Genomic DNA, 23,755 nt, shown 5'->3' with positions numbered 1-23,755 from the left:
TTTCCCTAAATATCATATTTTTTTCATTTAATACTGCCCTTCAGAGGCTACAGAAGATAGTTTCATGTTTCCCAGCATGGTATTTCCTTCTGGAGCATCAGTGAGCGTTTGAACCTTCTGTAATAGTTGTATATGAGTCCCTCAGTTGTCCTCAGTGTGAAAAGATGGATCTCAAAATCATACAGTCATTGTTGGAAAGAGTTCAAATATACAAAAATGCTGGAAAACCAAATAATTTGTGGGACCTGAAGAATTTTTCTAAAGAACAGCAGGCAGTTTAACTGTTCAGGACAAACAAGGGACTCGTGAACAACTATCACTAAACAAAAACACAGCTGTGGATCATTCAGGTAAGAACACAGTATTAAGAATCAAGAGGATGTAAACATTTGAACAGGGTCGTTATTATAAATTAAATTATTATTTTCTCTTGTGGACTATATGTAAACATATTTTATGTGAAATATCTTATTCAGGTCAGTACTAAATAAACAATAACTTGCATTTTGTATGATCTCTCTTATTTTGGTAAAATAATGAACATTTTGTATTTCTGAAAGGGGGATGTAAACATTTCACCTCAACTGTAAAGATCATGTTTGTATGTATGTATATATATATATATATATATATATATATATATATATATATATATATATATATATATATATATAAACATTAATAATCTTTTCCTGTTTTTGCTCAGTGTCAAATTTAATTTATTTATAGATTTTTTCTTATTGTTGTCATAAACTTAAGTCTTAAAATATGAACTTCCATATATATATGTGTGTATATATATATAGAAGTATGATGCATTATCAGACTAACCCATAATTAATTTATTAGTTTATTTGTTTATTTATTTTACATAATCTGCATATTTTTTGTATTTGCTTCATGGAGTATACATTAATGAAACAGCAATGAAACAATGAATCTTTTATTGATCTTGATTTATTTTGTTGACTAAAATATGTTCATTGAAAAACATTCCCTTTTAGATGCATTTGTAAACAAAGTTCAAATGCATTTACCTTTTTCAATCATAAATGTGCTGGAAAGATGTGCCATTTAGTTTCAAATGTATTTCATTGCTCAATGTAACATAATAGCCCATCAGTACATTTTTGGAGGTTTTGGGTCAACTGAACATTGAGCATTTTTAAATAGGCCTACCTATGACAGATATAAGATGTGTGTAAGATACATGAAGGGAATCTTAGAGTTTAGCCTGCTAGGATGAATGCCTTGTATCTCTATTAAGTGAGTTCATTCATTGCTTCTGTAGGACAGCTGTGAGATGATACCGCTGTGTGTTTGTACAATGCCCGATCAAGATCAATGACCTGGCCTTGGACAAGGATTTTCTCCAGACACCCACGCAGGTAATGTGTATTTTTTGCCGCCTCACTGTCACCTGAAAAAAAAAGGGTTCGATGTGAAGTAGAAGGATTTGTTTAATACAAAAAAATATATATATTGTCTACTTGACGGATACAAGCGAAACATTGAGAATTTAACAAAGAACACAGAGGATATTGGAGGATGGAGGAGTACTTGAGCACGGAAATTCTTGCTTACTTCCACCTCGCAAATTTACCTGGCACTCCCCCAAAAGTCAGTAGCATCCCATTTTTCCACATGGAGAAAAAGTCCAGACTTTCCGTTTCAAGCTCTGGTTTGCTGTTTACCACAAGTGAATGTTTCAGTATGGTGAAAGTAAGTGTTGCAGGTTCATGGGGAGGGGCAACACTTTCCGATCCCTCTTTCAGGCCCAACTGCATCTCCTGTTACAGTGCAGATAAATGGGTAACACTTTACAATAGGGTCCCATTAGTTAATGTATTAAAGGTGCTGTATGTAGGATTTTGACTCTACTAAAGCATAAAAATACCATAATATGTTTGCAGATATTTAAGAAACATGCTAAGTTAACATGCATGTTTATCTGAAAAACAATGCTACAGTCAGTTATTCTCCTTTGAAAATGTGGGGCCGGGTGAAAAAAACGTCTCCAATATTTTGAATTTGGACTGCAATACCTAGCTCAACCGCTGGGTGTCAATCCTACATACAGCACCATTAACTAAAATTGAGCAAAGCATTTGTTACAGTACTTATTAAAGGAATAGTTCACCCAAACAGTGTTAATTTCGTCGACGAAGATGAAGACGAAAAATATTCGTCAACGAACTTTTTTTCTGTGACCAAGACGAGACGTTGACGAGCTAAAATTAATATCTGATGATAAAAACTATGACGAAATTTATGCCGCGTCTTCATTAACAAGACGAGACGGAACTAAAATGTTATTTGAGGACTACCGGACATTCAAAATACATCCTATAGGCTAAGTTAACTGTCTTGTCTTTCAAAATGTGCGTCTCTGTCATTGGATTGCAATCAGATGAGGGAGTTTATATCTAGTCTCAGTATGGCAGCCGCAGCGGACGGATAGGCTACCAAAACGCCAACTAGCGATCTGAAACAATGGCCTCAGCACCTGAAGGTTTTTTTTTTTTTTTTTAGGGATAGAGTGACCAGACGTCCTGTTTTTCCCGGGAGTCACAGTTCGTTGTCGATTAACTTAAAGTTAGTGAAGGCGGGATAGGCGGAATCGCGCTGATAGAAGTGCTCTCTCGCGCACGCTCCACTTCTTCAGTTCTCATACAGCGCGCGATCAGTTCTCGGTGCTCAAATACACACACAGCAGTTCAAATGTCTATTGTGTAAAGTATCTCACAAATACAGTCAGTTATTCAGTCAGGCTTAAGTGAGCGTAAACTGAATGTGTGTCAGTATTACATGCATGCCTTCCGTCTTAAAGGGACAGCATTCCTATCCGTGTCATAAATGTTAACCAACAAAAGATGTTAAATAAATGTATAATTAAGTAAAGCTACTGTATCTGCAAAATGATTTTAATTTGTATATACCAAAAAATGAAAATTTATTCCAGTTCTTCCAAATTCAATCCTTGATTCAAATTTCTCATAAGCTTAATTGATTTGGTCTAAAGAGAGAAGAATTTATGCCTATTTTTGGTTGAATACTACATATAAAATAGCTACCAAAATAAATGTTGTTAACGGCACTTTGACTAAAAGTAATGACTAAAAGTTGACAAAAATACAATGAATTTTCGTCTACTAAAATTAGACTAAAACTATGAAAGACTCAAATGACTAAAACGTGACTAAGACTATTAAGCATTTTCGTCTCAAGAGAAAGACTAAGACTAAATCAAAAATGCCTGCCAAAATTAACACTGCACCCAAAAATGAAAATTTTGTCATCATTTACTCACGCTCATGTCGTTCCAAATTCGTATAAGTTTCCTTTTTACGTTGAACACAAAAGAAGATATTTTGAAGAACCAAACAGTTGGTGGTCATCATTGACGTCCATAGTAGGGAAAGAAATGCTATTGAAGTCAATGAGGACCATCAACTGTTTGATTACCAAAATTCTTCAAAATATCTTCTTTTATGTTCGACATAAGAAAGAAACTTTGGAACAGGTTTGGAACAACATGAGGGGTAAGTAAATGATGATAAAATTAGTTAATAAAAATACATCTGTTCATTGTTAGTTCATGTCACCTCAGGACCATTAACAGGTACTCATTTTGATTTTTAATGAAGTATTAGTAAATGTTTAAATTAACATTTAACTAAGATTAATAAATGTTTTATTTTTTCATTATAAGTTAATGTTAACAAATGGAACCTTATTGTTAAGTGTTACCAATAAATGTTATGAAAGATTGCTCGTAATAGACCTGTGGACTTTTAAAGAGATGATCTTTGTAATAATCATTAGTGGGGGCATCATTTAAATATCAATAGCATTTCATTAATGATAGGATTTAGTTTTTTACTGTGTACATACCTTGATATCTTTATTCCCATCTAACTCTCTCAAAACATACTCAAATCCTGTGCTTTGGAGACTCAACGTTGTCCCAGTCCAGGATCCGAAGATCTCGACTGTGATACCGGCCTCTTCCGTCTTAAGTCCAGGAAGATCTGTTGTGATATGTGCATGGAAGAATAACGCCATCTAATCTTCAATGCAAGTTTAAACATACATGATTCTTCGCTCACCAGATGTATTAAACATAGCCACTCCGGTTCCTGGAAAATAGCTCCCTTTCTTGATCTCAGAGAAGCAGGGCCGGGGTTCCCATGTTGAGTCTGCATCCCAGGGGGTGCTGAGATTTAGCCAATGCCCTCCTCTTATACAAGCATCCATTTCTGGCTCAAACTGAGCAATAAAATAAAGAAAAGGACATTTTATGTGGTCAGTCAATGCTGTCACTTTTCAGTTCAAATATTAATGGAAAATACAAGTAAACATACTGGATGGAAGAGCTTTTGTTTGTCCACCAGCATGCCACCAAGAGCAAGACGTATCTTTCCTGTTAGTTCATCTTCTGCCAGTTTAGAATGAAGACCGACTAGAAGCTCTACATTGTTGTTAACCTCTAGCACCACAAATTTGCCCTCACTGCGCAACTCCAGCTGTCCAAAACCAACAAAGAATCCTTAGAAGATTTATCACTTCATCAATAAATCTCAAATCTCATATCACCAATAAATCCTGTGAAAAAAATGTATTATGGTTTCCGCAAAAGTAATAAGCAATACAGCTGTTTTAAAGATTGATAATATAAAGAAATGTTTCTATAGCACCAAATCAGCATATTAGAATGATTTGTGAGGTTTCATGTGACACTGACTGGCTGCTGAATATTCCATCACAGAAATAAAGAAAAATAGAAATAGAAAACAATTATTTTAAATTATAATAATATTTCACTATATTACTGTCTCACTGATCACATAAATGTAGCCTTGCTGAACATAAGAGACTTCTTTACAAAAACATAAAAAAAATCTTCAAAACCCAGACTTTTAAACTCTGGTGTATATAGCAGCATATGCAAAGGTTGTTGCTTTAAATTGCAAACAAGCTTCAGAGAAATCAGTAGAGATTTAGAAAAGATAAACAGTATTTACCAAGTGCCAGGCCCCATCATTGAGTTTTCGACCTCCTTTTACGCTCACTAAGATGTCTGCTTTCCCAATCTGCATTTCAGGTATGCCATCACGCAGTGAAAGCACAAACCAGTCCCGTCCTTCTTTGGTGTCTCCATAAAAGATGGCCCCCTCTGGGTCAAGGGTCCGAAACTCAAAGAAAGATCTAATGCTGTATGTGTGAGGTAAGACATCTCACAGTCAAATCTGCCACTATGATGTTCTGTATGTTTGCATTAGATACACGATGAGCGCCAAGAAATTGCGATTTACAAAGTCAACTCACCTTGTGATGTCAGAGAGATTTGCGCTCGTCTGCATTAAGGGAGTCCATTTGGACTGTCTGTGTGCAAGATTGATGATTCCCTTCCCGGATATCTGTCTCAGTCATCCCAAAATTCAGAGAATGGTTTTGACATCATACAACAAACATCATACAGCAGCCAAGCATGCTCAGATTACATTGAGACATATCTCTCGTACTCTCGCTAAAGGCTAGGTAAACACAAGCATCTGCGATATCCCAGACAAGCCGCCAGTGTAAATACTGCTGCCCCGGGCAAGTGTGGAACCAGGGTTCAGCGAATTCAGAGTCGAATGCGCTAACCGTGCAAAGACTTTGTCAGCTAAAGTTGCTTCCAGGCCAGCAATTTAGCTCAAAATATACAGTGCGTGCTGTGGTCTGTCTTCTGTAATAGGTTTTGAAGTGTAGAATTTGAACATGTTAGCAGATGCATGCACTGTTAGTCCAAAATGATTTCATTTAACATGGCAATACTGGTTCAGGATTTTTTTTTTTTTTTTTTAAATAGGAAAAATATAATTAAAGAAAGAGCTTAGAAGTTTTAATAAACTGTATACATTCACTATATATTATATATATATATATATATATATATATATATATATATATATATATATGTATGTGTGTGTGTGTGTGTAAGCCTATTTTCTATTTATACATTACTTAAAATTTAAAAACAAATTACATAAGAAAAATCCATCAAACTGATTTGTGTAATCATTTAAATGTCATACAAATATGGCATAAGGAAAATTAACAGTTTTATAGAAATTACATGTAAATCCAATTTTTAGTTTGTGTGATAGCAAACAAAAACTTAGACATTGTACAGCATGTCTATTAAATAACTAATCAATGAAGTTGGCTTGAATAATTTTATCTTTTATCCAAGTTCACTTACAAATGTGGAATTTAATTTAAAGAAAAGTGTAACTGGAGTTTCACAAGATATTAAAAAGAGGGAGCAATACTCTTACAATAAAATAATCTTAAGCTTATTGAATAAATCTATTTTTTCTAATATTACCAGAAGTCATTTTAGAGTGTAAAGTAGGTGAAGTGGATCAAGCAAGCAAGCCTCAGCACACTTAGAATCTTCATTCATATCTGTGCTGTCAACTTTAGCCTTTACCTTTTAATTTCTGTTGATTCAGTTGCATGGTAGCGATTGCCTCTGCGCAATTACGCTTGCAAATTATATTTAACGTAGTAAAGAGCACTAGTTTCTCAGCATAATTGCCTAGTAACAAAGAAAATGCCTTTTTGATTATATTATATCCTTTATATCTTCAGACCTTTCTTTTAGAGATCTTATACTCACCTGTTCACCTGACACTCTCCTGCACAGCAGAATCAGGTACGGGCCTAACAGTAGTATGACCACTTCCTTTAGATAGTTCATTCTTCCTTTTTTAGCTCCAGAGGTTAGAATATGAGTAGAAACAAGAGGGAATGGAATCAGAATATAAGCTAGAGGACTTTTGTTTAGCCTACTGCCATCAGACTACCTCTCTCTCTCTCTCTCTCTCTCTCTCTCTCTCTCTCTTACTCTGAGAAGTGAGTAAGCTCCAGTTTAGCACACAGCTTCCCCATAAGACCAGTGACTAAGGATGTCGACATCACAGCAAAGGAAAGTATTGATTTTGGGCTTATTTGTTTGAGCGTTCGGGTCTTTTGTGTGCTGATAACTTGGTGATTAATTTTACCTGTGTACTATCACTTTTGCATAATTGGCATTCAATTACATGTTTGTTCTACTTTTAGAAGAATTAATTTTAGGGACGTGTACCTTTAGTACAAAACATACTTATATATATATATATATATATATATATATATATATATATATATATATATATATATATATATATATATATATATATATATATATATAGCCTTTAGGGATATACTGTATAAGATAAAAATACATTTCTGACTTATGTTAAAGGTACAATTTTGCATATTTTTTGTGACAGTTTGCTCCTAAAAAAGTACAGAACATTAAAAAAAATAGAGCGAGATTTGCATCAAGCCTTTTATCAAGTGCTGATAATATACATAAAAACTGTCAGAACAATCAAAAGCTGAACATTATAATTTTTTGGCATAAACTACCTTCTGTAAATGCATCGTCTTAATTAAATGGATATTGTAAATTCTTAGGTTAGTAAAAATGATTTTGAGTGGCTTTCTCAGAGTTTTAGAGTAACCCATGTGGCTCTCTTTTTCAGTGTATAAATAAGAAAATTAAATTTTTAATATAATTTATATTCAAATTGTTCTGGGTTATTTTTTTATTACCTGTCCCCATCCTCGACCTGGCAGTTAGTCTGATTACATAACAATTGAACTTTGAAAGGTAACTCATGTTTGTTCGTCCAGTACAGTGAAACCTTGATGTATGACTAGGTGTTTTTTTTGTTTTGTACTTGGAATGCTAAAGTAGAAGTACCAGTCTAGTTTGGTGTATTTCAGACTAAAACTAACAATTACTATGAAGAGTGGTCAAATTAGTTTGTGAAAAGTTCCACCATTTTGTTAATTATTTGAAAGTTGCGCATCGTTGTTTGTGTGACCCTTGGTTGACTTTCCAAATTCCATGCCCAGTGCCAAAGAGCGGGAAAACCCGGCCATAGCCTGCATCCCACAATCTGTATATGATCCCACTGTCAGAAATAATGTAGTAAAATACCTACTCATAAAAGGCACATATTAGTAGCTACAAGAAACAAAGGGTAGCTTTTTTTAGTATTTTTTTCTAAAATTTTGCTTTAAAGACTTAAACACATTCTGTATTACGTTGTCCCGTAATTTCCCAAATTCACATTTGAGAACAAAAAAAACTCTTTTTGAAATTCAGAGCTCTTTTTTGCAACACTTCTATATATTTTTTTTATTCAAATGTTGTCAAAACTGTGCCAGCACTGCATATTAATGATGAATTCAAAGATATTTTGCACGTCATCAGGTTAATACTTTATTTGTATGGTTGTAGCGTGGACAGAAGGAGTAAAGAGAACAGGAGCAAAGAAATTAACTGTTGATTGTAGACTTGAATCGGCAATGTGTGCCAACAAACCTTTGTATTAAATGGTCACAAATTCAACAAGACACAAATAAAGTTTCAAACATTTCACTTCTTTGAAACTGCCCAAATATAATGTGGACCTCTAAAACAATGGCACAATATAACATTGTCACAAAATACCAGACAATTTAGTCACATGCCTACAACTATGACCAAGTGCAGAACATATGCAGCTGGTAGATTTTAGTCACTTTGATTGACAATTGAAGCCTCCAAAGGGTCCTTGTTCTGGGTGGACCAAAACAATGCCTGAATTTTTTTGTAGTTTTGGTACTGTTCAAAACCAAATGTACTGGACAGATCTGTGTTTTTTTGTTTTCTCTACGTATGTCCCCAAAAAGCTTAATTTCTAAATTATTTCTAAGTCTTTTTTATAGGTTTGTGCAAATATTCAGTAGTCTATCCAGATGCTGACTGATAAAAATATTTTTTTTAAAGTAGGACTAGTAGTAGTAGTAGCCCACACAGTCACAAGTGACCTCTTTCAAGCATACTATCCACTGAATTTCATTGAATGTCTGCTGATGGATGAAACAGAAACCATGAGAACATAAGTCATAACTCATTATGTTGTTCCTCAAAGCAGTACTTAAATAGAATGTTTTATAGAAAATGGTATGACAATTTTTTCTTTGTAAGGTGCGCTCAGATTATGTGCATATTCTTATTAGCTTATTTAAATAAAAATGCAAAGGCATCTTGTATGTAAACATCAAAATTTCAGATTTAGTCATTTTAAACCAGTTACTGATTCAGAATTGAACAATTGATATCCGGGCCAATATTTAAACCTAATCAGGCTTAAATAGTCAATGGAGACAAAAAAAATAAAATACAAAGCCAATGTTATTAGTTCTCTAAAAATAATTGTCAGATTTTTACGTGAACCTCTCAACAGCATGTTTGTTACTGTTTTTACATTCGTTTACACAAATTTAACATTTACTTTTTTTTTTTTTTTTTAACCAATCACTGGTACAAGTGGTTGACGCAATTAATTCATTTATACATTTCTAGAATTCATGTAAAAATGTTGTCATGGTGAAGGAAATACAGCAAAAATAAGAGGTCCAAAATCAAACACAAGTTTGTTGGTAGCTATCAAGGGAGATAGACCTTGTTTTGGTTTCCTTTTCCTTTACCACCACACACCCTTTCTCTCTCTCACACACACACACTTTTACAATGCAAACAAAAGGCTTGTACTCATACCCGAGTGAAGCTACATTATCCACAACCGTTCATTGCATTGTGTTTTACCCTCAGGAAATGAACAGTGCTGCGGCTACATTGCACAGTTTCACACTTACTTCAAAGGGAGAAGGTAAAATATTGAGAATAGACAGGGAGAGGGTGTTGGAATGAGAAAGAGTCGGAGATGGAAGGGTGGTGTTTGAAAAGCTTTCGTAATGCTTGGGGAAAAGAAATAAGGCAACATAGGAGTTTGTCTTTTTGGTTTTAGATTTGAAATTTTGATACTGAAGGGTTAAAAAAAAAAAAAAGAAGCCCAAAGGGTTTTCCGAGGACATGCCTCAAGAGAAAAAAGCAGGAGAAAATGAAGAGCCACATATGGAGGAAAATGGGGTTTTGTGACAACACCAGAAGATACTGAAGAAGCAGTTGTTGCTCATGCGTTGTGGTTATATTGAATCCAACTTCCTTGACACATCCCTAAGACTACTGTGTATATATATATTTATATATGAATACCTCATAGCGGTTCAATATTACATGTTATTTTTCAAGTCAGCGTACAGAAATGATCTACCATACTGTCTTTATTTTTAACCTCATGACTAAATTACATTCATATTTTTGTGTACTTGAATGAGCTTCAAGCACAAGCCTTTTCTCACTACCAAAAAGGGAAAAATATGTAAATCAAACAAATAATATAGTGAAAAACAAAGGAAAAAAACAAGAAAGTACAAGGGAGAGCTTAAGCCACTCCAGTGCTATAAGTCCCATAGTGCAGGCCCTGCAGGGGCGTCAGGACTGACTAACGTCCTGTCCCTCTCTTTTCTCTGCTGCGGAGAGAGAATCTGCTAACCAAAAGAAATGGTGGCTTGCTTGTAGTAGATTATGTTTTTCTAAAACTAACATTCACCGACTACTGCCTCTTACAAGTGTACGATTCTCTCTGTCTTTATAAAGGAAGCTCCATTTATGCTAACGCACTGCCTAGCTGCGCTTTTCTCCACTTTCCTCCCATTTTTGCTCACGCTCTCGCTCTGTATCGTTGTCTGTTTGTCTCACTTGGTTTCTCCCTCTCTGTTGTGTCTTAAATTCAGTCAAGTGAATGGAGTGTCTTTGGTGGACACCAGGGGGCAGTGGGGAGGAGAAGGCCACAAACATGAAGTCGACTGGAACGTATGTTGTTGGAAGAGATGAAACAGTTGGCAGGAGTACTGGAAGTACACAGACTTATTTCATAAATGATCAAGGATTAATACCAACATCCTACAAACCAAACTATGCGAAACACAATCTGTCTCTAGACATAACACGCTCAAATGTAGAGTGGATTCTATATCACCATACATTTGATCTTGTCATGATGGTCCTGGTTAGTGAAGGCATCACGTAATAATATGTTTAATCCATATGACATGTAGCTACACCATCAAGTTGCTATGCTATGACTTACGAAAGAAGAACTTCATCTATGTTTTCTATTTACTGACCTATTAAGATTATAACAGCTTTCCAGGAATGGTGTTTTTATGTGAACTTCCATGGAACTGACCAAGGCTGATGCAGCACAAATGATTTTAAGTGTGCATGCCTACACCCCCAACACACCCCACAAATACACTTACACAAACCTGCAGGCACACATAAAGCCGAAATACTGAAAAACACATGACTGGAGTACCGATGTTGTAAGATATGACACTATGAGCTACCCCAAAGTCTCCATGCATTACCTCTATACAAAATCGCACACTGTACACACTCATGCATGCACACACACACGCACGCTCACACACAAAACTGCTGCTGCATCTTCCCTGTGTGTTGAGTATGTTGAGCATACCATTTTGCTTTCAATGATAAGCCACCCTTGTATTACTATAAGCAGTGTAATTAACACAACTATTATTAACATTATTGTTGTTATACTGTCCTTATTATGGGAAGCAGACAGAATTCGTTTAGCGAAACACATATCTTGTTAGCTGTTATTGTTCTTGTGTTATCCCTAATGTCATATTGATTTTGAGAGGACGGATATCCAAGCTCTAACAACACTACAGAAGAGGCAAAGAAGTGGTGTGTTGGAGGTGCATCTTGGCAGTGCCTGAAGGGGGTGTTATATCTATTGTTCTTCACCCCTTTATATCCTTTCCTCCTGTCGTCAAGACACCTCTCCATCTTTCCACCACGTTAGATTTCTAGGTATGCCTATGCATTTACCGCTTTACAAAAGAGAAGTAAGAGCTGTGCAAGAGTGTTCAGTTAACAAACAGAAAAACATAACTTCCACCCTTAATGGCCTCCTCTGCTCTTTAACAGATATTCCCTTGCTGCCATTGTGTACTCACTTATGGGTTGTCCTGCTTTGTGCTACTGCTGCCACCACTGTTGTATAGGCTGGGGTTCACTACTAAAGGATGGGGCACTGTGCCTGTTAAAGGGGCAGCAGCGGCAGCGTAATTGAAAAAAGGCAAGAAGGGTAAGGGCTCTTTGTCCCCTGATGCCATCATATTTAGAGCCATTGGAAGGGCAGCAAGGTTATAGGGGTATGGCAGTAGCTGTGGGCCATACAGTAGGTGATAGGGGTCAGGGTAAAAGGGCAGTTTGGTGGAGTCAGAGTGGGGTACCATCTTCCCAAGTGGCGGAAAGGGTAGGGGTCCAGCAGGGTAAGACATCAGGATTTGCTCCTCCTGTTTCTTACCAGAGCAGTACCCTCCAGGTATGACCAAGGGAAGAGTAAGCTCCTGGACAGGGTAGCCTGAGCCTCTGTGGTGTTCTGTAGGAGTGACAGAGGTGCGGTCCTTTGATTCAGGCTCTGCTGTGGGCACTTGAGGATGTAGCAGGTTGTGGGACGATAGCGTATCACTCATCCTAGCTGAATTTGCTGGCAACATAAGACCCTGTTTTTCTGTATTGTGCCTTCCTCTGTGTGTTTGGCTTTGCTCCACCTGTGGCCGCAACTGTAGGTCCAAGGGTCCTGGAGAGTGACAAGGTGACTTTGAATACCTTTGAGAAGATCCTTTTGGAGTGGTTTGAATGACAGAGCATGTAGGAGATGGTATAGGACTGAGTGGTTCCTCTTTGGGTACTAGCAACAACACCTCCTCATTACAAGACTGTTCCTTTGAGATGTTGGATGGATGTTTATTCTGTTGATCAAGCTCCTTCTTTTTTGCCAGTATTGTTGGCATGGATAAGTCTTGGGCTTGGCTGCTGGATTGAGGAAAGATTCTTAAATCCTGAGCATCTTGTAAATCACTGAAATCGTCATTTGGAATATTGTCACCTTCTCTAAACACATAACCTCTGCCTGTTTTTAGTGATATAGGTCCAGATGGAGTTGTTTCTCTTCTAATCTGAGGCTCTGTCAGCATTTGAGAAACTTGGATTTGCCTGTCGCTTGGCGTTGGGCTTCTTTTCTGCTGATCTAGTGTGTCTAAATTCCGTTTCTCTGGTGTCCTGTAGTCTAGGCACTCTGCACCATTCATTACTAGTACACTAGGGAGATTAGGAGAGATGACGTTAAACCTTTCTAAAGTGGGGCTGTGCATAACTTGGGAAAACTGTGCACACAGTGGACTGTGGACTTTGTCATTGGCTGCCACTTTGGGGCTTTCACAATTTCTGACTCTTTGGTGTTCTTCCATCTTCTCACCCAGTTGGTTGTCAGTGATTTGACAGTCTGGTTTGGAGTAATATATGACAGACACGGGCTGTACTTGCTCACAGTTGGTGTCTAAGCATTTGCTTGATGCAGTCTCCACTGCAGCAGTTGCGCAACTAGGCAAATCTTGCTTTTCCTGTGTGTCTTCAACCTCGGTTGAACTGCCTAACTCGTGTCGCTTGAGGTGGCAGTTAAGTGCCGCAGAGGTCTTGCAGACTTTATCACATTGTGAGCATGTATATCTGATTAAAGGCCTCCTGCCCAAGCGAACTGGGCTGCCTTTCTCTATGGAACGTCCATCCACTCCATTCTCATCCACTTTCATTTCCACCTCATTTCTTGATGACTGGGAAGTGAAGAAAGTAGGGGCAGACAGGGGCTTGGTTTTGGGATGCTGAGTCCTCTGATGTTCCTCTAGTTTGGACTGTGAGGGGAATGGAGCTCTGCAAAGCATGCACACAAACTCAAATAGATGTGTCAACTCATGTTTGTCTCGTTTCCTTGGGCTGGAGAACCAGCGCCCACATGTTCCACACTCAGAAGCCTGATCTTCTGACCATCGTTGTTTGATGATAGAGGATGCTGTGTTTTGAGAATTGATTGTAGCCTGCGAAACAGACAAAGGGAGAGGAAGATCAGGCTTTCCATGTGTTCCCTTTTCTTTTTCCTTCTGTTCCATTTTTGAAGAGACGGGACAGGTGTGTGACATTTCTTTGACTTCAGTTTTCTGTGGATCACTAACTTCTTTCCGCTCTTTCTTTACTTTCTGTCTCCTCTCTTCTCCCTCATCTGCCTCTTCACCGTCAATTTCTTTATTCAGATTTTTCATGAGTCTCTCAGCTCTCCTCATAGGCCTCAGAGATCGTTTGTAGTGCAATTTGCGCTTCCAGGCTTTAGCCCCTTGCATAGGAAGGGCCTTTCGCTTGGGTTTGTAAGAATAATAAGGCCTCCATAGGTTGTCCTCCACATCATGGTCATTTCTGTCCTCCCTGACCTCCTGCCGGAAGAAGTATTTCCTCACCTTGCCTTTTAGTTTAGGGTTTTTCCATTTGGACTCCCCCTCCTTTCCTTCCTGACTGGAGTTACGGTGTTTACGTTGGTGGTGATTGGTGTGCCGCTGCTCTCTCTGGTCCTCCTGTGAGAGGTTACTCTTTTTGGGTTTGTTGCGTGTAGGGCTTTTGTCTCTCCTTAGATCTGTTTCAGAGATGCTCCGTTTGACTATCGCCTCCTCCCCTATGCGCACAGTAATCTGACAAAGTGGGCCGCTGCCTTTGACTTCTGATCCCACCGCTAAAGGCATTGTCTTCCTTGACTCTGTTTTATTGTGAACTTTTCGTCCCTTGTGAAGTTTCTCTGTTGGCTGTCTGATTTTCGAGGCCTCTGCGCCTCCACTGACAGCGTCCCAGTCCCTGTATGCCTCTGTGTGCTCTCTCTGGCTATGTTTTTTAATCTGTTTTTGACCTGTTTTTGCCATTGGATGATTTTCTGGAATTCTTTTTCTCTCCTCAGAATCCATCTTGTTTCTGTGAACAATGACAGAGGAAGAAACTGCAGCACTGTGCATGATGACCGAGGGTTTGCTGTGTGCAAATGCAATGACTGAAGAGACAGCTCCTTCTGGGCACTTTGGAGTTTTGCTTTTGCCACTGTTACTACCTGACTGCCATAAATCTGACCCCTCTGTCTCTCTTGCTTCTACTGCCATGTCTGTTTTAGGAGAAGCAAGTTTTTTACCCAGCTCAACACCCACCCTGATGGGGAATCGCTCCGGCTCAGTCTTGATGTCTGTGGTTTGAAGATCTTTCAGGAAAGACTCCAATTTCTTAGTGTCCAGAGGTTGTGGGAGGCTGCCGTCTGTAGGTAAAGGCAAGGTAACTGATGAATCAGAAGTGAGAAGTTCATCAGCCATTGGCTGACTGTATGTTTTATAAGGTCGCTTTAGAGATCGCATGGGCAGCAGGCGGTACAGTTTAAGGCCATTGACCTTCTGCTTGTAGCCACCATTGGCTGTTTTTTCACTTGAGATCAAGCCAGGATTGATACCATGGAACGCCTTTTGGTGTGTTTTAAGGTTGTAGTAAGTAGGAAATGCCTCCCAGCAAAAGATGCACTGGTAGCGCCTTTCACCTGTGTGCCACACCTCATGTTTGGTGCGGTACTCAGCCAGAGCAAAAACCTTGTCACAGTAGTGACAGGGGTACTTCCGGCGCCATGAATGCACATTGGAGTGTCGCTTCAGGCTGGACAATGTCATGTAAGAGCGTTCGCACACAGAGCAAAAGTAAATGATATGTCCATCCACCACTTTTACAAAGTGATCCTCTTCCCCCAGGGCATCCCTGCAAGTCAGTGTTCCAGCATGACGGGCGTGAAGGTCTCGCACTTTCTTTATGGGTCGGCCAGGCCTTGTTCCTTGTCCAAGCTGTTCTGGCTCCGCAGCCTCATCTGCTCTCTCCCCCTCCACTTCACCCTCCTCCAGGGGCTCTTCTTTGGGTGGCACTGGAAAAGCTGGCAGCCCTTTCCTGCAGGTGGCCTCATGGGATTGCAGTCTTTTATTATGGATGAAGGCTTTGCCACAGTGGCGGCAGCTGAGTACTCGTCCCCCCCGATGGAGACGCATGTGGACAGTGAGGGACGAGGCAGTGCTGAACAGACGGTGGCACACCCCACACAGTAGTTCTGGCTTCGGCACTGCCCTAAAGGAGTCATGGAAAGATGGCGTGGGGATAGTCAAGGGGGAGGAAGTTAGAGAGACAGACGAGGGTGAAGGAGGAGGAGGAGGGGTTGATGAGGACGAGTGAGGGTTTATGCTAGGGAGAGGAAGGCTCAGTTCAACATGGAGGCTGTTTGCCTTGCGTTTTTTGCCTTTTGAACTCTGGGGGTCCTTCACACCTTGGTCCTGGTAGGCTCTCGCGCTGAGGTTGAAAAGGATGTGTGCTGTTTCTGTTGTCGAATGCTCTTTGTACCCATTATTGACCCCAGCTGTCTCTTTTGAATAGTCAATTTTGTTAGAGTGTTGTAAGGGAGATGTTGGGTATCTGGAGCCACTACCATCAACAGAAAAGGACAGAGATGACTTGCAGTTCTTACTGACTGGAGCAGTTAGATCGACAGGGAAGGAAGAGGAAGTGCATGGCAGGCGGTCAGTTTTTGATGACGTTTTTGATAACTGTTTGTCTCTGAATGCTTCCCCCATCCATGCTGTGCCATCTGAACCATCACTGTCTTGGACGTCAGTGGAGGAAGTGGGGTGGGATGAGGAGCAGTGCTTCTGTGCAGAAAAGCTAGGCAATCCAGCACTGAGGGGAAAACTGAGAGATATCCTCGTAGTTTTGGCACCATCTGCCTCCTCCGTGCCCTCTCCCATCCTGTCTCCTCTCATGTGTTTATTTCTGTGTTTCATTGGATCCTTGTACAAGTCCTCTGAGATGCTCTCCAAGGCTATAGTTGCCCTAAAACAGAGACCACTAGACAGTCAAAGGATGTGTCTGTAGTCCAACAAGGTCCAGGAAAATGCTTTACAGAGAGTCTGTTCTAGCTATATCTTCAGTGCAAAAGTTGACAGTTGAAGGATGGTAGAAAACAGAAGTGTCAAATCAAGAAGACGGCAGTTCCTGGAGGTCAAGCCCAGAGACAACGACTCCTAGATGTAGGTAACATTGTGCATCTTTGATTATCTTCGTATAAAACAAGATGAGGATTGCCATGCATTGCACATTCAGCTCCAAGAATGCAGTGCAGGTGTGGAGAGGGTCCCAGCTATCCTCTCCCGACACCATGACCCCGCTCTTAATCCTGCAAAAAACAAAAACAAAAGATAGTTCAAATATTCTGTTTTAATCGCAGGAAACATTGTAGATTTTAGACAACCACAAACCAGATAATGTAGTAATGTTATAGTGACGAGAGGCACATAACAAAAAGTGTGCATTGTGTGGTGGCAAATCAGCATGCTAGAATACCTATAAAATACAAGCTTGCACGAAATAAGCAATCCATTATGGACTTATTTCCAGACAAGGTTGGTTGCAGTCATCTTATTTTCTGAATTTGGCATGACAAAATCTGTAAATGTGGAAAGAATCTCAGCAATCAACCCCACTGAGTCACAGCATTCCCTTCACCTAATTGAACACTGCTAAAATTTAATTAAGATTTCCCCAACAGAGTGTTATTTATAGTCAAAGTGCTCCAAATATGCCTAGACTGAAAAGGTACCAAAATATAGATGGCCTTTTGAACCGAAGCATCATGTATTCCTAATGCTGATTTTTTTAAGATGTGTATAAATATTTTTTTTAAATACACTTTATATAATTTAAAGCAAAAGACCATGTGACGAGTACTGTCATGGAGTTTTCTTTAGCAGTCAGGCGAATGAATAGTCCAGTCTTGATGTGTTCATAAACCCTCTTTAGTTGCTTATTTAATGACCATCTTGTTTGCTTAACCTATTTTACCAAAATCTACCATAAATTTTGGTGAGCATTCTTAGTTATCGCTAATGATGCGACACCAGAGAAAATCCTCAGTCATGGTTTTCTGCCTGCGTTTTAGCCAGGCAGGCAGGCAGGCCTCTGTAAAATTCCACAAGCAGCCCTGAACGCACTGAAACTAGGTCAGCACTGTTATTGCAGAGAGAGAAAGAGAGGAGGAGGGAGAGCAATGGAGAGAGAGAGACAGAGAGAGGTGGGGAAGAAAGCAAGATCCAGGCCTGGAGACAGGAACAGCCACAAACACACACTTACACATGCACAGAAACACACACATACACACACACACACACACACACTGACAATCAAACACACAGGCAGTCAACAAGCTGCATGCACACACTCTCCTCTCAACACGCAAACACATTTGCAGGCGTGCAGGCACATATGAACCGGTCTGTCTGTAAACAAGTGGCTTGACAGCTAGCGTTACCCAGCATACCACAAATGCAGCTGCTAAGAGTGTGCAAAGGATGTATACCAGAAGACCTGTATAATAATAGATGTTACATAAGAGTACGTTTAGACAGGAAGAGTTGAATATTATTTAAACCTGTCCAGCACTTGTTGTGGCTGTGGCTGCTAAGGCGTGAAACAAGGCCTAAGAATGACAAGGCCTAAGATTGACAGTTTTACATGGCGTTCGCATTGTAATGGACAAACACATCTGCCACCCCCTCATTTTCTCTGTACGTCTGTCCCTATTTATCTCTCCCTCTCACCCTCCTTTTCTCTTTCGCATATGACGCACACACTGCCTCTCAACAAACAGTCCCTGGCGCAAGAGGCTGGCCAAGCGTGACAAGGCCTTTGCCTCCCCCCTCTGACTGCCCCTCTACTTAAACATGCAACCGACTGAAAGAGTTAGAGCTGAAGTATTAAGGTGTTGCATCTTGCACAATAAAACATTATGTCAAGTCTATTTAAATAAAGATAAACTAATCGACTTTATCCTAAATGTAGGAAATTGAAAACGAACGTCAGAACCGCGTCATCATCCGGAACGTGAAATGCATGCTAGTCATGCAAATTAAGATTTTCAATTTAAGCACATGAAATAACTTATTTTATAATGCAGGTTAGGAACCGAGAAGAGTCTCGGAAGAAGCTGGGTAATGGGCTAAAGGTCTTGCGTTTAACTGTGTCACTGAAACAGACCATGCACTGAATGGCAGTGGAAAAGGGTAATGAGTGAAGGCCGCCTGTTTCCGTGTGGCCGTGACGGGGCCCACCAGGGTGAGGCGGACTGTGAAAAGGGGGCTGTCGCTAGATACTGAACTCTGCACAACCCCCTGCCAAAAACATGGTGAAGCCAGCCAGAGGAGAGATGAGGGGTAGGGAAAAGAGCGAAAAAGGAGGAGTGGGCTGTTTTGGAAGCAGTTGGGAGATGGAGCCGGATGGTCCGAGGTTGGGTTCATGGTAAGATTTCCTCGCTCCTTGCTTTCCCCTCTGAGCAATTTATGGTATCTTGGTGATTTGGCATGACGGGCCATGCTCTAGCGCGTCTGCCCGTGTTACACGCTGTGTTCGACATGGTCCGCTGAGTTTAAACTCGACAAGTGATTCCCATAAATCTGTTGCTGTAATATGATCAAGGACAATATTCTAAGTAGAGCAAAACTGGAAGAAAATTGCCATCACAGACAGAACGAGATACTCCGTTAGTGACCTGGCAAAAGCTACTTCCTGTAGATCATGCCTGAACCTGCTTCTATAACGCTTCAGTTTGGTTAGGAAGGCCAGAAGAACTGCCATGTTTCCATTCTAACTTGATGCCTCTGTCGCTACAGTATGCCAGAAACTTTATGCTAACATGTGCCAGAGTTTGAATAGCAAATATCCCATGCTAGCTGACTTGAACCCTTAAGCAGCGACAGGAAATTCAGTTTGATTCTGGCGTATATGCAACTCACTTCTACAAGACCATCCAACTTGGCTGCTTGGCTTCTAACGACCTCTGACCCTATGGCCTTGTAGGGATGTTAATAGTGTACTATGCTACACAGGAAAGGACAGTGCAAATCTGAACTCTTTAAAAAAAAAAAAAAGTGCATGTGCATCTTATAACATCTAATAACATCCACCTTACGTAAACACGGGTAGATGCCGTTTTTAGGAAAACGACTGGCTCTGTATTCCAAGATGCCTCTTGATTGTTAATTCTAAAAACATGTCCTTCGCTATCGAGATGATTTCGTCAGATGTGAACTTGCCACAACATAAAGTATCCAAATCCAGCAGACCAGAAATTATGATAAGAGAACGCAAAAAAGTCTGAAGCTTTATTCCGATTATACTTTAATCGTGGAGCGACTCACCAGCCCTGAAAAAGAACTGCGTGGTTCAGCCACAACAGCCGAGGATAAGGGAGACAGGCCTTGATTAGCGCACACACAAACCCACACGCACACTCATTTCTGGTGTCTACACAGAACCAAAACAACATCGATATGATATGAGAGTGGCATAGAAACGCAAGAAGCAGGAAGAGGTGAAGACAGAGAGATAGATCAGAGGAAAAAGTCTCTCCTTCTCACTCCCATTCTCCGCTAGGCAAGCACACAACAAGACAACGTACCTCGAAAAACCTTCTGCTGCATCTCGGCTGCGATGTGTTCTCTCTCTCACTCTCTCACTCTCCCTCCCTCGGTCTGTGTGTCCTGGTCTGCGTGTTCCCGTGTGCGTGTATGAGTGAGAGAGAGAGAGAGAACACAGGGAAAGACGAGCGCGTGCACACAGGCAGCGCTATGTAGAGGGCAGAAACGACTCTCTCGCACTCTGACTCTCCCCCTCCTTCTGCCGCTCTGTCTCTCCTTCCCTCACCCGCTCTCTCTCGCTCTCTCACACTTCAGTTTGCCACTGACACATGATTCTGGGCTGTTTTTGCATTTTTTATCTCCCCCAGCCTCGTACCCCTTACTCACCCGCACCCACCCCCCAGCCTCATTTTAATTCCAATTCTCTTTTTATTCCAATTTTTTTTTTGTTGATTAGACACACACTTTCAGCATGCACACTCTCTACTCTACATACACCAAGCCTGATGATAGCAAGGAAGGGAGGGAGAGCCGGAGCGAGGGAGAGAATGAGCGAGTGAGAGGACGCCATTTAAGCAGTTTGTTACGAGCACTGCCAGTCCCCAAAATGGCTGAAAACAAACAGGAGCCATGCCAACAGAAAAAAAGCTTGGCCATAGAGACACGAAGGGAAAGAGATAAAGAGTAGGAGCGAGGAGAAAGAGAGAGACGCCAGACAATACTTGGGTAAAACTCTTTAAATAAGTGAGGTAGCCAAAAGAGAGATCAAAGAGAAGGGCATGGACATGCACTTTGGTTTCCATTTTCTCCTCTCTCCACTTCCCTGACTAAAGAGGAGGACGTTTATGGCAAGAAGCGGTGGAATAGAGGAGTAAACATTGAAGTTTTTGGCCGTGATGGCCTTCTATGACAGATTTGGCCTTCTCGCCATTACACGGAGCAGAGAAATAGCACCTCAACGTACTTTTTGTCCTGCCCTCGTTTGCCAAATCAATCCGTCTGGCTTTTGCCGGATCGATCGATCCTGCTCACTCTCCATCTATAGCTACTGAAAAGTTCAGGAACCACCTGTTTTAAAACGGCATTTTGTGTGGAGAACTCTTTAAAACGGTCTGTCTTGACATTCGGAAAAAATTTTCCAGCCCAAACGGACCTGCAGAGAGCAGGGCAACAGGATAAGGAAAATGAGAGTTTATACTGAAATTTTTTCTCGCTTCACTCTTCCTCTTCTGTCCGCTTTTTTCATGCCCAAATTTCTGCCGAACAGCTCATTATACCCCCCATCCTACGTTCCTTTCCCCTGTGCCCCTCGGTCCTTCTCTCTATTTTTCCTTTCTCTTTCGCACTCCTTCTTTTTCTTTTCTATTGTATGCCAGCCCACTTGTCTCCATGGGAACTCCGTTTGGAAGGGGTGTTGTTCTTATGATCTCTCCGACTTGTTGGAACTTTGTCACTTTTCTCACACTTCTACATGGTTCTTATTGTGAGCTTGATTATAGCACTTTCGGTTCACATGCTTGTTTTAAACTGTTTGTTTCTTTTTGGAGTTTATAATAGTTCAGGTAACCTATTCAGTAAGGTTTACCAAAAAGTGATTCTACTTTTTTTGTGAGCTGTTTGGGAAGTGGAACAAGGATATAAGAACCTCAAAAATGCAAGATATTTCACCACAGTCAATATTAAGAGCATGCTGCCATAAAACATGTCAAGATATGTAGACAATAGATGCTTTATCACTCAGTGTGGACAAGGAAATCGAGTTGTTGATAAGGAAGTTCGTATGAAGTAGTTGATTTAAGGTACCTTTGGGATAAGATCAGTTTGATAGCAAATGTTCAAGGATTATGCATTAAGCAAAAGTAAATTGAGATATTTTATATTATTTAAATAGTATTTTACCAAAAAAAACAAAAAAAAACAGAAGTAGGCCAGGCAGAGGTGGTCTTCACAAACCGTCCTCTTGAGCCATTCAACTCTTTAACTCTTTAAACAAGCTTTGTCATATTCCAAATTATTGTATTTGTCGTTTGATTGCCTCTAATCTTTGTCTGCTGTGAAAATAGGTGGCTGAAATGTTTCCCTGCTCACTGCTGATCAAAGGCCGTCTTTAACATGACATATGGATCAGCAGACACTAATGAGAGGGCAGTGGCCAGCTGAATCTCCACAGTAACAAAAGAGGCTGGGACATCTGGAGTCAGCCACACACAGACTCCTGGTGAGTTTTGGGGAAGAGGGGGCTGTCGAACGTCCGCCTGTAATGGGAGGACTGGATAACAAATATGGCAGTGGGCAGATGAATGAAATGTCAAGTTAACCCTCTGACGTTTCATAGTTTTGTTATCAGTCTGAAGAAAAATAATTTGTGTTTACATGAGATTAGCATGACTACCCAGAGTACAGAGAATCTTTTCATATTTATCAAAAACTGCATATGTGTCAGATTTACAATACTTGGTGATACAGAAAAATTTCACACTACTTGGCAACCCTTCTTGTCACATTATAAAAAAATAAATACATATTGAAGGAAAAGGTAAGAAAATAAGAATTTACCCCTTTCACTATGCCTGGCCTTTACAGTTTCTTTCCCTTGCCTCTCAATTACTAATAAATGGAGAGCATAATTTATATATATATATATATATATATATATATATATAATTATACTACTGGTGCATTTTATGAAACTTTTATTAAACTACTTCTGCATTTTATGTATATATTTTTATTTACTTTTTTATTTGTTGCATTTTTATTTTTTACTCTTTTTTAAAAAATTTTATATATATTGTTCTTGGTGCTGGCATTCATAATTGCATTTTGTGTTTGACTTAGAGAGTAAGGAATTTTTTTACTTTAATTTTGATCTCTGTTAATAGATTGTAACAACTGCTGTCCTATTGTCTTTCATTTTTGTTTCTCTCTGATTGAATAGCATCAATAAAAAGAGTTAAACCAAAAAACTGCACAATGCTGTTATGACTATTGCTCTGCAATTGTTCTAATTTGAAATTTTTATTGCAATATTTTTCCTTTATTACCCATTTTTTGTTGTAATTTCCTTTCATTATTTTAAACTATATATTTAATTATTCAATATTTAATTTTTACTTAGTTTTTCCATACTTTTAATATATTATATTAATTATATACTTCCTGTTTACTGCAGTGTCTTGATGTTGCTTAAAATGCTCTGATTTTAAAATTACATGGCATATACCAAAAAAATTTCTTATATTGTAATAAATGATTTGCTTTATTTGTGTAGCTCCAATCTAAAATATTTGTAACAGCTTACAGTACATGAATTAAAAAAAGTATGATTGGCAGCCCTTCGTCTTAACGAAAACTGGAAAACTGGACGACTGGAAAACTGGGTCGTGGTTTCTGGGATGGTACTCAAATGGTTCATGTCATACTTAGAAGG

General features: G+C 39.6%; 2 protein-coding genes and 1 long non-coding RNA gene across 3 annotated transcripts in view; 1 reads left to right on the top strand and 2 right to left on the bottom strand.

Annotated features, from left to right (window-relative positions):
* Window positions 1–863: 863 nt before the first annotated feature.
* shbg (sex hormone-binding globulin) lies at window positions 864–6,895 on the bottom strand. The gene is made up of 8 exons (XM_058794311.1): window positions 6,668–6,895; window positions 5,329–5,420; window positions 5,025–5,214; window positions 4,365–4,526; window positions 4,110–4,269; window positions 3,895–4,031; window positions 1,604–1,790; window positions 864–1,420 (listed from the first exon to the last, which is right to left on the bottom strand). Exons 1-8 carry the CDS (start codon window positions 6,746–6,748, stop codon window positions 1,263–1,265), a joined length of 1,167 nt encoding a protein of 388 aa, XP_058650294.1. The 5' UTR covers window positions 6,749–6,895; the 3' UTR covers window positions 864–1,262.
* LOC131551382 (uncharacterized) overlaps window positions 1,286–23,755 on the top strand; it is a 28,445-nt gene continuing 5,975 nt past the window's right edge. Inside the window, exons 1-3 of the long non-coding RNA XR_009273742.1 lie at window positions 1,286–1,388; window positions 5,105–5,227; window positions 22,389–22,543. This is a non-coding gene — a long non-coding RNA (uncharacterized LOC131551382). The remainder of the gene's footprint in view (window positions 1,389–5,104; window positions 5,228–22,388; window positions 22,544–23,755) is intronic.
* zbtb4 (zinc finger and BTB domain containing 4) lies at window positions 8,311–20,802 on the bottom strand. The gene is made up of 2 exons (XM_058794310.1): window positions 20,367–20,802; window positions 8,311–17,090 (listed from the first exon to the last, which is right to left on the bottom strand). Exon 2 carries the CDS (start codon window positions 16,696–16,698, stop codon window positions 11,980–11,982), a length of 4,719 nt encoding a protein of 1,572 aa, XP_058650293.1. The 5' UTR covers window positions 16,699–17,090; window positions 20,367–20,802; the 3' UTR covers window positions 8,311–11,979.

Source organism: Onychostoma macrolepis, chromosome 12 (assembly GCF_012432095.1).
Source record: "Onychostoma macrolepis isolate SWU-2019 chromosome 12, ASM1243209v1, whole genome shotgun sequence".
In the NCBI taxonomy this organism is placed as follows: domain Eukaryota; kingdom Metazoa; phylum Chordata; class Actinopteri; order Cypriniformes; family Cyprinidae; genus Onychostoma; species Onychostoma macrolepis.
The sequence above is the reverse complement of the archived record's forward strand: the minus strand, read 5'-3'. Positions and strand labels throughout refer to the sequence as shown.